The following is a 15581-nucleotide window of genomic DNA, read 5'->3' as shown; positions in this document are numbered from 1 at the left end:
CCGTGACTTCTGTAGGACCGCCCGCGCTCACCGTTTAAACTCCACATTCAATTTGGTTGGCCGCGCAGGTTCACGCCTAACTCATACGCAATCTGCCTCGGATTGGGCATACCGACGTGTGGCGACGCCGATTGGTGCGATTTTATAAACTGTAAAATATCAGTACATCATTGGACAACGTGACGCCATTTTGAAGTACGCGCTCGCCAGTAAATGGGCATGATTGGTTTGACCCGAATGTGAAGCAAAGCCACTGATCCGCCCATTTTACTGCTGCATTATGGTACACGTAGTGGAACGGAGAGTACAATTTAAAGGTACGCTTATTAAAGTGACAGGCGCAGGCTGTGCAATACATATACAATTGAATTAAACGCGTTAACACTGCGATTTTCAACCACTGTCGTCAAAATTTCAGCCAGAATTCACACCAGAAATATTTAAATGATTGACAACAGTTTGAATATGACTCAGCAACGTGTTATTCTGACAAGATATTTCATATTGAGGGATGAATTAATGATTTTGAGCAGTCTTTTTCAGGTTATCGCTGATGTGGTACTTGTTGTGCTTTCCAAATACTGTATGTATAATGTACCAAAACTAATGAGGAATCGATGTGTTCAGTGATTTTCCCACAACAAGCTGAGAAAGTGCATTGACCACTGGGTCCTTGTGCCACATCACTCATTAAAATTGAAATGTATTATGTCAGTAAAGAGCACAAAGAGAGACAACACGTTGGCTGAAAATCAAATAATATAAGCTATACAGCAAATAATAAGCTGTATGACTTTAAAAGTGTTCAGATTTGCAGCTAGTTATTCCATAAATAAACCAGAACTGCATGCGCATAATCATTTACTAATTTTCTCAGGTCATAATAAGATAAGATAATACTTTATTAATACCATATACAAAATATATGCCAATTTATAAATACATATATACAAATAATAGTATTAATACTAAATGTACTTCTTGAAACAATTTCAAGAAAAACAATTATGATAATAATAATGATAATGATGACGTTGATGATGATGGGAATAGGCAATTCAGGGAAAAATACATGTGCGTTGTTTATTTATTAAATTGTAATGAGGAAAAATAGTGTTATATGTTTATTTTTTACTTTTTTCATTTTTTTCCATTGGTTAATGTGAATGGGTTATGTTTCATTCCTCACTTACAAAAAAATAATAATCTTGATTCATTAGAGCAACTGCATATGCCAATAACATTGCCACATCAATGATTCAGATTGTGTTGTATCATTTGTAATAGAGAAAAATAAAACAATGTCCATTTGTATCAATGTTGGACGGTTGTGGTCTTCATGAGGATTACTGGTCATGAAAAGTCAAAAATACATTGTACATTTGTCAATATTTGTGTGACCAAGCAGATGTGTACAAATAACCAATTGGTTCAGCCTATGACGCCGCTGCCTTTGATGAAATGACCCAATGATTAAGACCATTGCATTGGAGAAGTCATTATGAACAAATAGACTACTCTGTCTCCTGAATCGTGTCCTCTTAATTACTGGTCTTCAGAGCAGGGCCATAAAAGAGCAGAGCACCAACCACTAGTAGTCATTATTCTGTCCTTTTCAGATTTTCTATTGATCATTTGCTTGTTTTTAAGTTGTTGTTTTTAAGTCTAAAATCGTACGATTTGACTGAAAAACAAGTATCACAGAGTATCAGGATGATGCAAGTCAACTTCAAACTTCTTCTACAAATGTGATCTTAGATAAGCCATGGTGGACAAAGAAAATCCGTTTCAGATTTATTTAATTCTTCGTTCATTCCTGTGCCAAGCGAGGCACGTAGCTTCATACTGGAAGTGTTGTATGATCAAATTATCTCATAGTTGAGTGACCTCATATGGAGCAAGGGCTTGGACATCGCTAACTGGATGCAGTTGGTGTTTCCATAGAAACTCCAGCCAATCCCAACCATTTTCTCAGTAAAACACATCAAGTGACATGTAATGGCTTTAGGGGGGAAAAACATCATCTGGGGCATTTACCCAGAATTGGCCCCGATTAAAACTGTTCTCACACAGAACTGCATAGTCCAGGTCTATCATTTTTATTCCTCATGATTTGAGTAATGACTGTGCAATATTATTGTTACTGCATGACTGTGTAGTATATAGTTGCATACTTCTATTGTCTGTAACTGTACATTTACTGTGGTTTTTTTTTCTTTTAATCTCATTGTCTGTACTGTGAGCACCTGGGGTCATATGCAATGATGTTTTTGTTTGTGTAAATGAAATAAAGACATTAAAGGTCGAAAGGTTGTGATTGTGCCGATATTCCCAGTGCTCTGAAGTTATTTTTTCACGACAATACCTAAACTGAGCCTGTAATTTCACAATTATTAATTTGACTCTCTTGGCTGAAATATGTGATTTCATTTAAAACAGCTGTCTTAATGGCTGAAACACAATTGAGATGTAACTTCATCCCACCACCAAGGTATAATGTGTAGCCAGCAGCAGGCAGTGACTCATCCAATTCACAGCCGGAACGGTCTTTTGCACAGATGCTGTTGATCAGGAGTTGGAACCCACAGCTATATTTCAAATCCAGACTTTCTTGTATTGTATTTTTTTCTGTCTGCTGCATTCTAAAATGATGACAGTTTTGTGTAATTGAAATGATAAAAAAAACAAATAGCCCTGAATGCTTGGCTCTGAGGCCAAGTCCTGGAGATTGAGAGGCGGATGAGTTGCTCCCATCTGGTTTCCTGTAATCTCTGCTGACCACTTCCCAGCAATCCAACTGACCACTTCCTCCCCACCCGTCACCCGGGCCTAAACACTGTTCCCGCCACACCCACAGACGTTTCCTAACATAGTTCCCAGTGAATGCTAAAATGTGCCCATGGTAAATGTAAAAACTAAACCAGTCACATGGTCATCAATGATATCAATTTTGCCAGTAGGGGGTGTCTTGCATTCTACTTGATACTATCCATTCTGTTTTCATAACAACCAAAGGATCGCACGTCTCCAATCTGACAGAGCAGCATGTGGTCGTGTGTCTATATGCAGCACAGGGGAAGCTCAGGTGGTCTTGTCAAACTAATACATGTTTCTATTTTGTGTTAACAGCAGTGTAGTCATAATATGTTAACCATTCAAAAGCGGAGTCAAAACAGTGTCTATTATCTTCTCACTATCCACTCCCTGTCTGCCTTCTGTATTCTCAGCCCTGCCTTGGGGATCTGACGATTCTGCACTCAACTTACAAACTTGATCATCAGAGATGAAGGTCTTCATGTAACATTTATTTAGTACAACATGAAATTTACACACAAGTAGAAATATACAGTACAAATATAAAATACTCATATCGTATATGTATACAGTAAATATATATTTATATACACATATATACGTATATATACAGCACCAACTTTTCAAGGGCACACAGACAAACATTTAGCGTGATGCACAGTATGGGCAGACAACATGGATGTCTGCTGAGGGACATATCCCACCACAGCAGAGAGGTAGATTTTCCCTTTCATAGTTCAGAAGGCAGAAGGGAAATCACTTCACATCTCATCCACCATCAATGTTTTAGTTCAAATACACTGGCACGTTATAGTCCACGGTTTACTACATATTGAAAGTGTCTATACATGTGAAAATTGCATTGATGCCAGAGGCTAAGATTAGGGCAGAGTACGAGTGTGGCTCGTCTTGTTCTTTTTTTTGCCAACTGTTCCCGCCTCTCTTTCTCTTGGCCTTTGAATCACTGGACCACAAAATAATAAAAAGAATAATAAAAAAACACCACTGTGTGGCTAAAGGCAGTTTTAACAGAAGTAATATAAACCAATGAGATTAGAATGTTCATATAAATCACTTAGGTGAGAGAGCATTTTTATGTATAAGCTTTTTCTTTGACATATCTTTTCTGAAATAAAAACATGTGGCTATGTAAGCGAGTGGTCGAATATGTAAGCGAATACAGAAAAAATCTACATTATGTCTTTTTTGACATAAAAGAGTGCATTCTGATCACAATGATTAACCCCTATTTAACCACATGGATGACATTTCCAAGGTTCTGTATTTGTCACCCACATTACCTTGACAAATCTTCCGTCTTACCTTGTTCAACCCTTCGCACAAACTAAGAGAATGGCTGACAATAAGTATGAGAGTGGACTGCTCCACTGCATGTCTAATGAAATAGGCGGGCAATTGCTGCTTTGTAACTGGCAAATTGGCCTTCTAATCACTCTTTGGCATTGTGTGTTAACTGCTACCTCTGAATGCATAGACACATTTTACTCGGCAACAGGCACAGCTCATCTGGTAGCCAAAATCAATTCAACAGCCATCAATATTCCTCAAGGGTAAAAGGAGTGCCACTGCACAGTCCTCCACATGGGGACTACCTGAAAAGAATCTCTCTTTTCATGATTAGTGCTTCAGGTCGCACATAATGTCCAGCGAACGGAATTACATGTTCACGTCAAGAATACAATGGCAGCGTTTGTCTCCTCTTGTGAGACCACCTATCAACAGAAAGCGCCAGTTCACAGATGTGGAGCTGAGTGCAGCAACATTCAACAGCTTTCCCTCAGAGAAGAGGGAAACCCTAAAATGACATGGAGCACGACCATGAATCAGTATTCAGAGGAGAACAGCTTTGTACCATATTTTCACACTGACACACTCACTTCAATCAATAATGATCTATCTCCTTTGGCACAGAGAGATTAAAACACAAATAGACTGCAGGGGCTCACATTTCCATGTATTTGTGTGTCTTAATTTCTGTGTCAAAAGGCTGTAGACTCTTCTTTACTGGGTAATACCACAGCGAGGTGGATTAAGTCAAACAGTAAGGATGTAGGAAGGAGTACGTAGAACGGATGAGGAGAGTGCTGTTCAGGTAAAGAAGGGGCGGAAGGGGGAATACTCAGGGGTGCATTTGGAAAAAGAGAAATGCGACAGAGCCTTTTTCCATGAGTGCTTGCTCAAGGCACTATGTGGGAGGGGCCACAGGGGAACTGGATCAGTCAAAGTGTCCCTGCAGTGGCATGTCCCCTCAGGCAGTGTCTTTCAATAATCCTTGCCAACCGGCTGTGGAGTTGGGGTGCCCCATGTTGACACAAGGCGGGGCATAATGTTTGCACAAATAGTCAAAAAGTCAATGCCTTTTCAATGTGGAACTGATTAAGCTAATCTTGCTTTAATAAAAGATTATCTCGCTTGGCATGGACACGGCCATGTGTGCAAAACATGTTTTCTCCTTTGTAGTAAAGTTCATGGTCCAACTGGTCTTTCTGTTCACCAGACACCTTGTGTGACCACAGAGAAAAAGCTTCCACTTCTCCAGTGGGTCCTCCGCCCTCTGCCGCTCATCGTCCACACACAGATGCCAGTAAGATCCTGCTGGACTCAAGTTCCACTTTCCCATTGCGTAAAAAAAGCCCCCAACACATAGCTGCGGTGTCACAGGACAAGTGAATGACGCTGGCCCCTGACGCTGGTGCGCTGCTCTTTCGGCTGGGTATCAGGTTGCCATCTTTGGCCCACTTCTGGCCTCTTGGAGAGTCACCTGTCCGAGCAGGAAGAATGTTGTGACTGACGTGCCTAATGACGCCAGCATTGACTCCAGCAGTAGCTCTGCATAGCGTGTTGGGTGTCTGTGTGAGCTCCCCCTGGGAGTACAACTGCATATGTGAGTAAGGGCTGTAAGGGCCATGTATCCATGCGGGTAAATATGCATGCAGGGTGCAGTGCATATTTTTGTGTGTCTCCTCTGAGGTTGTTTTGACACTGGACACCTGCTGTGTAGTGATAAGAGTGCGTGAGACATTTGTGATCCGTCTTTCCCAATCCAGAATGGTCCAATTTTTTAGAGATTAAACAGATCTACATTGTCAGGTCTGTCTGTTCTCCCACTCATACGATTTCTCAGACCGACTTCTCTCCAGTATGAGCTAAGCCATACTTTGAATAAGAATAGGGGCAGTTTGTGACAGGGAGCTGGTGAAGCAGTGGCTTCTTAAGCCAATCCTTGAACTCCCAGGTTTTGACAAGTCTCTGCTGTTGAGTCCCTATAACTGTTTTCCCCGTGTGTCACAGAGCACACTGCTCAGAGGTGAGTGAGCCTCCTTCTTTCTTTTTCCTTCTTTTTTTCTTATGGACAGTCCAACATGCGGTGGCCAAAAGCAACAGCAAAAAGCCCATAACAAGTAGCACCACTGACACCACTTTAGTCTGAGGCAGGTCATTGTATGTGTAAGTTACCCCAGTTCCTGCTACACCGATCACCAAAGAAATGATTCCAAAGGGAAAGATGCAACGGTACCAGGACTTCTCCATGCCTCCAGTAGCCTGGGACAGACGCTCGAGAGAGGAAAGCACCTCTGGAACTTTGGCACCACCAGCCTCCAAAGCCTGGCCGTCCTGCCCTGAGCAGGTCTGGTGTTGAGGTTGGCAGGACAGGTGGCCTGTTGTGCAGCCCATCGTGAAACCAGACGGCAGCCTTGGCCTCTTGGATCACGTTTGTAGTCGACTCTAGCCTGGAGACACAGGGAGAAAGCAGAAGGAGGTCTAAGTGAACCGGGAGAAATTACGGGAGCAGGAATGGCTGGAGCGTGTCAGATGAAGGCGCCTGAGTCAGCGCGGAAAATTCACTCACACTTTCTCCTTCTCTCCCTCCCTCTCTGGCTGTTTCTCTGTACACTGCCTGTTGGCTCTCTGGCAGCACATTGTACACTCTGCTGAATGTAGTGATGGGGGATATATAAAGGAGCAGAGGGGGTGGGGCTATGGAAGACAAATGGGGACGTCCAAGCGCTCGGATTGGCCATCTTTTGTGTGACGTCCAAGAGTGAAGCAGAGAGAATAGGGTTTGATCAAAGGGGTTGATGAAGCACAGGAAGGGGGAGGGGAGACGAGTTAACTGCTCCCGCTTGTCTTCATCTCTGTGTCACTGCTTCTCAATTGCAGTCTTATTGTTTAGTTTTGTTTTACTGCAGTAGAAAAAAGCTCCCCGTGGAAATTTAGAAACCAGTCTTGAAATAAAGGCTTAAGAGGGGAATCCCTCAGTATTTTAGATGAGAAAGATACTTTCTCTTACAATGTACTGCTACTTCACGGCTGTGTCACCTCCATGAGGCAATTACACAGTAACTGTTGCACCCATCAAATCCTGGATGGACATTTCCATCAAACAGAAATTCCACAGCCATCCACACACCTGAAAACAATGATTTGTAGAGCATCTTGTTTATAGTACCTCCATAGCGTAAATAAACTAATGAGCATTCCTTCACTTGACGAAAAGATTGTGAAAACCCAAAACACAACCCACCCCACACACTGTTGGTGCCAGCGCTTTTTGAATGAACCAGGGAGAATTTAATCCTCCAGTATGAACAAAGAAAGATCTGTCAAGAAAGGCAATTTCCCCTAAGCGTGCTAATCTTCTGCTCTACACAAGAGAAGCCATCGTGAGGAAAGATAAACGTGTGTACACAGCTGAACGTCTGTCTTTATCTTCAGGCATTATATGAAGAACTTACAATGGCAAGTTTTTTTACTTACTGGAACACCAAAATCGTCAGGTAATTTGACACTAAGTAGTTTGGGGTTGTGAAAATGATATAATTAACTCTGCATGTTTTCATGAAACACAGGCATGACTTTGTCTTCGCAATTAGATAAAAGGCTTGTTGCTCTGTAATGCCCACATGGCAGACATTATCAGATCAAGCGATAACTAATGTTCTCATTTAAATGCTTGACATGCCTCCGTCTGCACAGGACAACTGCCCATCAGACAAGACACAGTTTTTCTGAAGCTGGCTTTGAGCGGCTAAATGGTGGAGGAAAATCATATAATAAACCTCACTGCAGTGCAACTAATGGCTGCAGATGAGCAAAAGAAAGAGGTCGAGTGAGGAATGTTTGTGAGTACAAGAGAAAAGAGATGTTCAACAGCAACGAGTGGTGGATTCTTGGTAGCACTGTTCCGTTTCTGTGGATTTGTACTTGGACTCCATTGTTGTGAAGGACCAGGGCTATAATAAGTGCACATGAAAAGGGTGAAAAAAGTGAAGTAGAAAGGAGGAGGCTATTCAACTGTGCCGCTCTCTGTATAGGGCACATTTGACATAATGGCAGTGCTGACGGGGAAAGAAATTCAAGTTTCTTCCATGGAAAGAAAAAAAATTCTTTGAATGTTCCATTATGTGACAAAATGAGGCGTGAGAATTATGGGACAAAGGCGTGAGACACGGGTAACCTGGGCAGGGCCAGGCCATAATGGTGGGAGTGGAAAAACTGTGTTGGTGACAGCCCAAGCCAGGCAGCAGCTGATGTATGCAGGTCACAGGAAGGCTGGGTTGCGTAGGCGCCACTCCCACTGGGACCTGTGTGTAGCAGTGACGTGATCGCAAGGATGCATCTCTGCCTCCTCCTTAACTCCTTTCACACACATTGATCCAAGACTGTATAGGCGTACGATCCTATAATAGTGATGGTAATAATAATAATAATAATAATAATAATACTAGTAATAAATAAGAATACATTTTATTTGAAGTGCCTTTCAAGACACCCTTGGACACAGAATAAGCACTTAAAACAGTAATTCTTGAATGAATGATAAAATGCTATGTAAAAACAAAATCAAATGAAATAAACAATACCACAAATACATCAGTATGGTAGAAGCAATTACCCTACGGTTGAAAATGATGGCGTATCATGAAAAGGCTGCGTTTTTTAGGTGAGGTGCATTAACACATTCCACAGACTAGGACCAGCCACAGTGAAAGTCCGGTCACCCATAGTGCAGAGCAGAGCCAGAGGGTGGAATGAAGTGAAGATGGGTGACAGAGGAGCGTAATGAGCGAGATGGTATGTGGGGGTGGTAGAGGTTTGAGAGGTATGGACGAGCCAGATTGTTAAGGACGAGCAAACCCACTTTGATATAAATGCAGTAGCACTACCAGGGAGACGGTGAAGCTGTTGGAGTGTAGGGGTTATGTGATCATGGGAGTACTTGTGAGAGACAAGGCTTGCAGCTGGATTTTCAGCATAATGCAGTCTGTTTAGGTTATGCGAGGATGTAGACACCGGAGGCCTTGCAAAAGTTGGAGTGGATATTTTATTTAAGCCAGGCACATTTCTTTGTTTTACTGTTTTCATGTTCTCCAAGACCACAGTAAAAGACAATCTAAGGTTGAAATGGTCCTTTTTATTCTCTCCTTGGGCAAAGGAGAGCCAAGCCTTCAAGTGCATTGTTCCCCTGACTCGTACAGCTTTGGTTGTGCGTGTCCCTACATTTATGTGTAGATGAGGTTTGGTGCAGCAGGGCTCAAACACCCACGTCCTGCTGTGTGAGCCCAGCGCCACCTGTCGCCCAGTCTGGAACAGTTCGTGTCAACCACATGGCATCTTTGGGCACAAGGCTTTTTTGGCTTCCCCGTGTCTCACATACACCCTCACATCACATTTGCTGCGGGGAAAAACCATAAGAAGCCATTCTCACAGATCACAGATGTAGTATTAGCCCCATATGTGCAATTTTTCACCATATGCCAGATTATAAAACCCCCAACATGCAAATCAAAGCTATCATTATGGAGAAATGCAGCTCTATATTATAGCTAACACACATTATTTTATTTCCTTTTCCTTCCTTTTACTGATTTTTATATACCACTGTACTACTCATGTATGTCACATTAGTCCCTCACTTATGTGCTCTGTGGTTATGTCCTCTGTGAGTTGAGTGCCACCTGCTGGCACTGGCTGAGTGAGGAAGGCTCGATCCTTGACCTTTAATTTTTTTTTTTTTTTTTTAAATTAAAGATAATGCTACTATATATATATTAAAAATGCAAATTATGATATAGTTAAGTGTTGGCATGCTGATAGAGGCAAACCAACCATTTAAACAAAACACTCTCTGATGTCAGCTGGGACTCGACTCCAGCTGCCCCCACAAACCCCACCTGGATAAGAGATATGAATAATTGATGCAAAAAACCAAACACTAAATAAATGATCTGAAAATAATAAATCACATTTGTGATGTGTCACATCCGTTTTTCCACTTAAAAAGGTCAAAATCAGTCACAGACATTCACAAAATATGATAAATGATCACAATATTTGCTTGAATGGTACAATAATGACCTAGATTATTCATCCACAGACAAATATACTGCATATACTCTTGAATTATCAGTAAATTAGGTATTATAGTCCAATATAGAGTATGATGATATACATGATGAACGACACAATGCTCCAGTTTTAATGAAATGTAATGTAAGAAACTGAGCGGTCTGTGTCTGATTTCATTTCTTTTATGTATAAACTGTATATGGGACAGGGCAGAGAACCTCATAAACTGGTCACTCAGTGCAATACTGTACTTTGTGGGGTCAGTCAGGTTCAGTGTCCAGGACTGTGGCAGGGAAACGCACCCCTCCTTCCCCCAGTAGGGAGTAAATGTCTCTCAGCACACTGTAGTTGAGACATCCAGGTCCAGGTGCTATGGATGAGAGCTGAGGGGACAGAGTGTCCAGCAGAGCCTGTCACACAGAAAAAAGTCAGACAATGTCAGCGTGTTGTTTCTACGGTGTTGTTTACAACTGCAGGACAGATTAGCACAATCAGACAACATTTTTTTTAGGTGGTTGAGCAACACAACAGTTACCTGCTCGAGGTTTATCTCCTGTTTCAGCAGCACCACCCGCATCCTCAGCTTCTCCAGCTCTCGGAGCTCTGACTCCGTTGTGTAGCTTATAGTCGGGGGCAGCGGTGAGATCAACTCATCTTCCCACATACTATTTGCCCCTCTAGGACAGAGACAAGCTCCCTCTGGCCTCCATCGATCCCATGCTTCCACCTCTGATGGAAAATACAGTTATATTTAGAGCGTACGCGTGAGCAACTGTACCCTAAAGCGTTTTTTCTGCCTTGCTGCCTCGGCTTTAAATAGCCTGGCCCTCGCCTAGCCACGCCAGGACCGGCAGCTTTAAAACCCCACCATCACAGGGAGGGAGGGGGTTTGCTGAGGACAAGGAAAGTACTGATCTGGTGCTGAGGTTTCACTGCAGCTCTTTTTTCATTTTCCATGTACGAGGATGGAGGGCTCTGCATTAGCTCATTAGCGCACAGCACGGCAGCCATCCAATAATAACCAGTAGTAAACATCAACAGACCTGTTCTGAAGGTGATACACTCATGTCAGTGGTGTGTCAGAGGCACACACAGTGTCACGACTACTCCACCATGTTTCTTCTTTATTATACCAGTCTGCCACGTGGAATAAATCAGTTGAATGATGTTTTTCATCATCCACGTGCAGCCAGGTTGACATTTCATTTGTGTAGGGAGGAGACACATGTTGGATTTGTACCTTGTTTTACTGGGTATGCAAAGTTCTGGAGTTCTGCTGGCGTTGCCGGCATCCTTTCACGTGTCAGATAGGAGGAGCCATACTTGGTTGTTTCAGTACCTGCAACATATACAGTACATGCATTTAACATTCAACACTAAACTGCAACATGTGGTTCATCTTTATTTGCACCCACGATCAATGTCATGATTACAGAAAATAAATATTAAACCTTGTGTAATAACAGCACTAGAGGAAAATTCAACACCATATATCAGTTTAAATAGTTCTCATACAGACATTTCCTGTCTACTCTTCCTGTGCAGTTTCTTTCTAAAATTAGCATCCCCACACCCACACATATGTGTCATCATTCTGCATCTTTTCTCCTCATTCCTTACTCATAACTCTGTCTGTTTGTGTGTGTGTGTGTGTGTGTGTAATTTAGTTCAGGCTTTCACCAGGATCTGTTGCTGCTCGTGGGATCGCTTTAGCCTGAAGTTCCTCCGTCTGGCAGAGATTGGTGAGACGGCGCCCTGGGTAAGTCGACTTGTCGACCAGAACTCTGGTCTCCTCTGAACTGCCACATGGCTGAGCCTTGGGGAACTAGAGGGATCAGAGGAGAAAAGTCAAGGATGACAGATGGGAAATCCAGGCTGTTTAGAGGAAATATTAACACTTCGTCAGGAAAATATTCTGCTGGATCTGGGTTTTGAGTGGCTGTGGAATTCTGGACGACATTCCCTCGCTCAGCATTACACCGCATGGAAAACATGTCTAAGGTTTTCCCAGCCCATTGTGAAGGTTGTCACTAGCAAAAGGAAGAATACCGTAAGTCTCATTCTCTCCATGAAGTGACACCTCCCAGGCATAGGGTTCCTTTGTAGGGCAATAACTTTGTCCCACAACCTAAAGATCATGTAGAGAAAGAAACTTAGAAACACAAATAAACCCTTTTTTCTTTTTTAAATACAGAATTAACACATAGGTTTTCCTCACCTGTTTTCCTTCTTCCTTAAAGATTTCCATTTTGTTATCTGCTCTGTTATCCTGTCAAAGGCAAAAAGCATGAGGACAACACCTTTTTCAAACAGTGACAAAAAAACAACATTTCTTTTCCATTTCATCAGGGTCAAAACACACCCATCATGTTGAGGCAAACCCTGCACCCCAGCCACATCAGTGTGTGAAAAATGCCCTGGGTTGTTTGAAGGTGTGGAGATAGCTGCAGCTTTGTCCAGGTCATCACCTCTCAGCTCACTGCTTTTAATGGTCTTGTTTTTAGCGTGCAAGGCTGAGATTCGACCAGGAGCGACAGACACTGAACCAGCCTGCTGCAGTTTCCTGGCTGCCCCGTGATGCACAGCCTCAGCTGACAAGAACTGTGGTTTGCTTCTATTGTTTGTTATTTTGGAATGTCCTTGATTTTTGTTAGCTGATGTTCTGGAGCCCAGCGTGGAGGACACTGATGCGGCAAGTTTTTTGTGCTCTTTTCTTTCAACACTGTCAGATTTAGCTGTCGATCTGACAGTCGTTTGACTTCCTTTGTACACCGCTATGTCTTTGGATGCTGTACTAGAAGAGCCTGTTTCCTTTTGAGTTCTAGATTGCTTGTGTCTGTCTGGGTCCTTTGTAGAAGTTCTGGAGCCAGTGCGGACCTGAAGGGCTTTCTCCAGTACTTGCTCAAGCAATTCTATATCTTCCTTCTCGCCTGGTGACGTACTTGTCTCTGAGGACAGAACAGCACAGAAACATGTGGTTACAGTTTAGCTATCAAGTCTATTCAGACACATACTGCTCTCATTTCACTACTTGGTTATATAAACGAAAGATGCATGTTACATGCACTTAAAACATTTTTCTTCATCATATACTGTGTAAAATTTGAAAAAGGATGTAAAGACTTTTGGGGGGATGGTTTAATTACCTGCAGCAGTCGTATCTGCACATTCTGACTCATGAAAAGCCGACTTGGTTTGTGGTGTTCTGTGAAAAGAAAACAGTCAACTTAACCATTAGAATTAAGCCACGGTAGCACATACTATCTGTATATAGAAATAATTAATAGCTGTGCAACCTAAGCGTTAATGGTGGAGTGATGAATGAAAATCCTGTGTCACGATACTAATTAATTCTGAAAATAATTATTTTAAGCCTCACACAAATGGCCTCAAACTTGATTGTTCTATTAATTTTCCATTTTCTATTGTCTTAATGTTATATCCTTTTAAAAAATGATATAACATTACTTTCATTTTAATTTCTTGTCACAAGCTGACATAATGTTATCCATATCACAGCACCATCATGAGGGCATTCCATAACAACCTCAGACATATACTGTAGTCAGAGTCATAAAGAACCAATTTATGGTACAATATGACCCACACAGTCTCAGTACACAGAAAACTATTCCACAGTATGTTTGGAACACCCTACCTGGAAATGTCCCATGAAAAAATTATACAGTATATGAATATTGAATGGACAAATGTAGTGACACCAAATATTAATTTGATTGATGAGGTGAAGCTAAAATACAACTGTTCTTTCACATAAAATCGTGCATTTCCGTTGGTATGACAGCATTTGTCCTGTCCCATAGTCAGTCTGTGTAGGTGTTTAATCGCTTTAAAAATGTCTTTAAAAGCCCTTCATATGTACTTTAGGCAAGGGCCTAAATTTATGGAAGTTGACAATTTGTGCTGCCATGTTTCTACTACAGCCATCATTCATTCATTCATTCATTCATTCATCCATTGTCTACTGCTTTATCCTCCACATGAGGGTTGCAGGGCTGCTGGTGCCAATCCCAGCTGACATAGGGCGAAAGGTGGCCTATAGCCTGGCTTAATGTGATGGCAACATTTTTCTGTTGCCATCACATTAAGCTAGCCTCTAGTGTGCCAAGGGTTTGTGATTGTGAAGTTTGGCAAAATAGAACGGTTACCACGCTGCAGAGTCAGCTAATTTTGCAGGAAGATTAGGTCAACGTCACAGGAGGGAAAAGGCACTGCTGGGATTCGAACCCAGGATCTCCTGTTTACTAGACAGGCGCTTTAACCAACTAAGCCACAGCGCCAGATGGCACTACCAAATTGGTATTTCCATTTATGAACATGACATAGCAGCGATTCTGACGTCAACAAGACTAAATAATTATGAACGGATTATTGTTATTATTATTATTTTATTTTTTTTTAAAGACGACGAATTACAACTGTAATATCATTACAATTTGAGGACACATGTTAAATCCAGGTTGCATGAAAAGTATACATATAAATACATATTAAAAATAGATTACATGCCCTTCACAATACATTAACGTAAACACTAACATTGTAAGTATAATGTAATTATTCTTTCATTTGTGAATTAATATATATTCTTGTCAATAAAGGCAAGTGGTGGCACAAATAGGAAGTTCTGATGCACGGACTCAGAAAGAGTACTTACAAACACTGTAATAGTTCTCTGTAGAGTTGAATACTGTCATTAATCCTGGTTTGTTCGGCTTTGCATGACTTGATAGCCTGCTCCACATTGGACAGTAGTGACATGCTGGATGATTACACAAGTAATCGACACGATTAAACTATCTAATCAAACATACTTAAAACATATGTTTTCCATTACAACGACAAAATATAACGTCGACTCTTCCTTTCGAGTTGACCCGCGAAGCCGAAATGAACGGATGCGGAAGTCATGTTGTAGTCATTCGTTTCTTTTTTTCGCCAAGATAGTGTGTTAAAAACGTGACTAACATATTAACTTTCAAATGCAACTATCATAAAGCGCGTTTATCTTAAGTAGACGAATTCAGTATTTTATTGTTTGAAAACTACCTGAACACAAAGATCTTTGCTCTCCACAACGCTATAGCCCAATTCTCGCGAGAAGTGTCATTGTTGCCAAGGAGCAGGGATGCAGCTTCAACAAGTTGTCCCAAAAAAGGTCAAACACACCCCAAAGCTCAAAAGAAGCTTGGTCATGTCGTAATTAAATCTTTCTGAGAGGCTTGTGAACAGGAAGAGGGATAATCAAAATGTGATTCACGACCAAGACTATTTTATTTAACCTTTATTCAACAATTTAACCTTGAGAGATAAATTATTTTAACAAAAAACAGTTAACTTAGATAATAATGTATACATATGAGGAATACATTTGA

The 15581-nt window shown here is 41.5% G+C and overlaps 1 protein-coding gene and 1 non-coding gene across 2 annotated transcripts; both read right to left on the bottom strand.

Moving 5' to 3' along the window:
• Nucleotides 1-8564: 8564 nt before the first annotated feature.
• Nucleotides 8565-15347, bottom strand: LOC122784669. The gene is made up of 9 exons (XM_044049963.1): nt 14864-15347; nt 13332-13390; nt 12548-13133; nt 12404-12454; nt 12235-12313; nt 11866-12010; nt 11426-11524; nt 10721-10914; nt 8565-10595 (listed from the first exon to the last, which is right to left on the bottom strand). Exons 1-9 carry the CDS (start codon nt 14965-14967, stop codon nt 10446-10448), a joined length of 1467 nt encoding a protein of 488 aa, XP_043905898.1. The 5' UTR covers nt 14968-15347; the 3' UTR covers nt 8565-10445.
• On the bottom strand, nt 14413-14486 carry trnat-agu. The gene has a single exon. It is a non-coding gene; the product is annotated as a tRNA-Thr (tRNA).
• Nucleotides 15348-15581: the final 234 nt, after the last annotated feature.

This window comes from Solea senegalensis, linkage group LG19 (assembly GCF_019176455.1).
Source record: "Solea senegalensis isolate Sse05_10M linkage group LG19, IFAPA_SoseM_1, whole genome shotgun sequence".
NCBI classification, from domain to species: Eukaryota; Metazoa; Chordata; class Actinopteri; order Pleuronectiformes; family Soleidae; genus Solea; species Solea senegalensis.
Note: the sequence above shows the minus strand (reverse complement) of the source record. Positions and strands in the feature narration are given on the sequence as shown.

Bases quoted from the DNA above. Each gene is read 5' to 3' on its own strand.
- LOC122784669 (XM_044049963.1), bottom strand. From the start codon at position 14,967: ATGTCACTACTGTCCAATGTGGAGCAGGCTATCAAGTCATGCAAAGCC. The intron at 12,011-12,234 runs GTATTCTTCCTT...TGATCCCTCTAG, and splicing joins TGGAGAGAATGAGACTTACG to TTCCCCAAGGCTCAGCCATG. The intron at 10,596-10,720 runs GTAACTGTTGTG...TCTGTGTGACAG, and splicing joins AGGAGATAAACCTCGAGCAG to GCTCTGCTGGACACTCTGTC.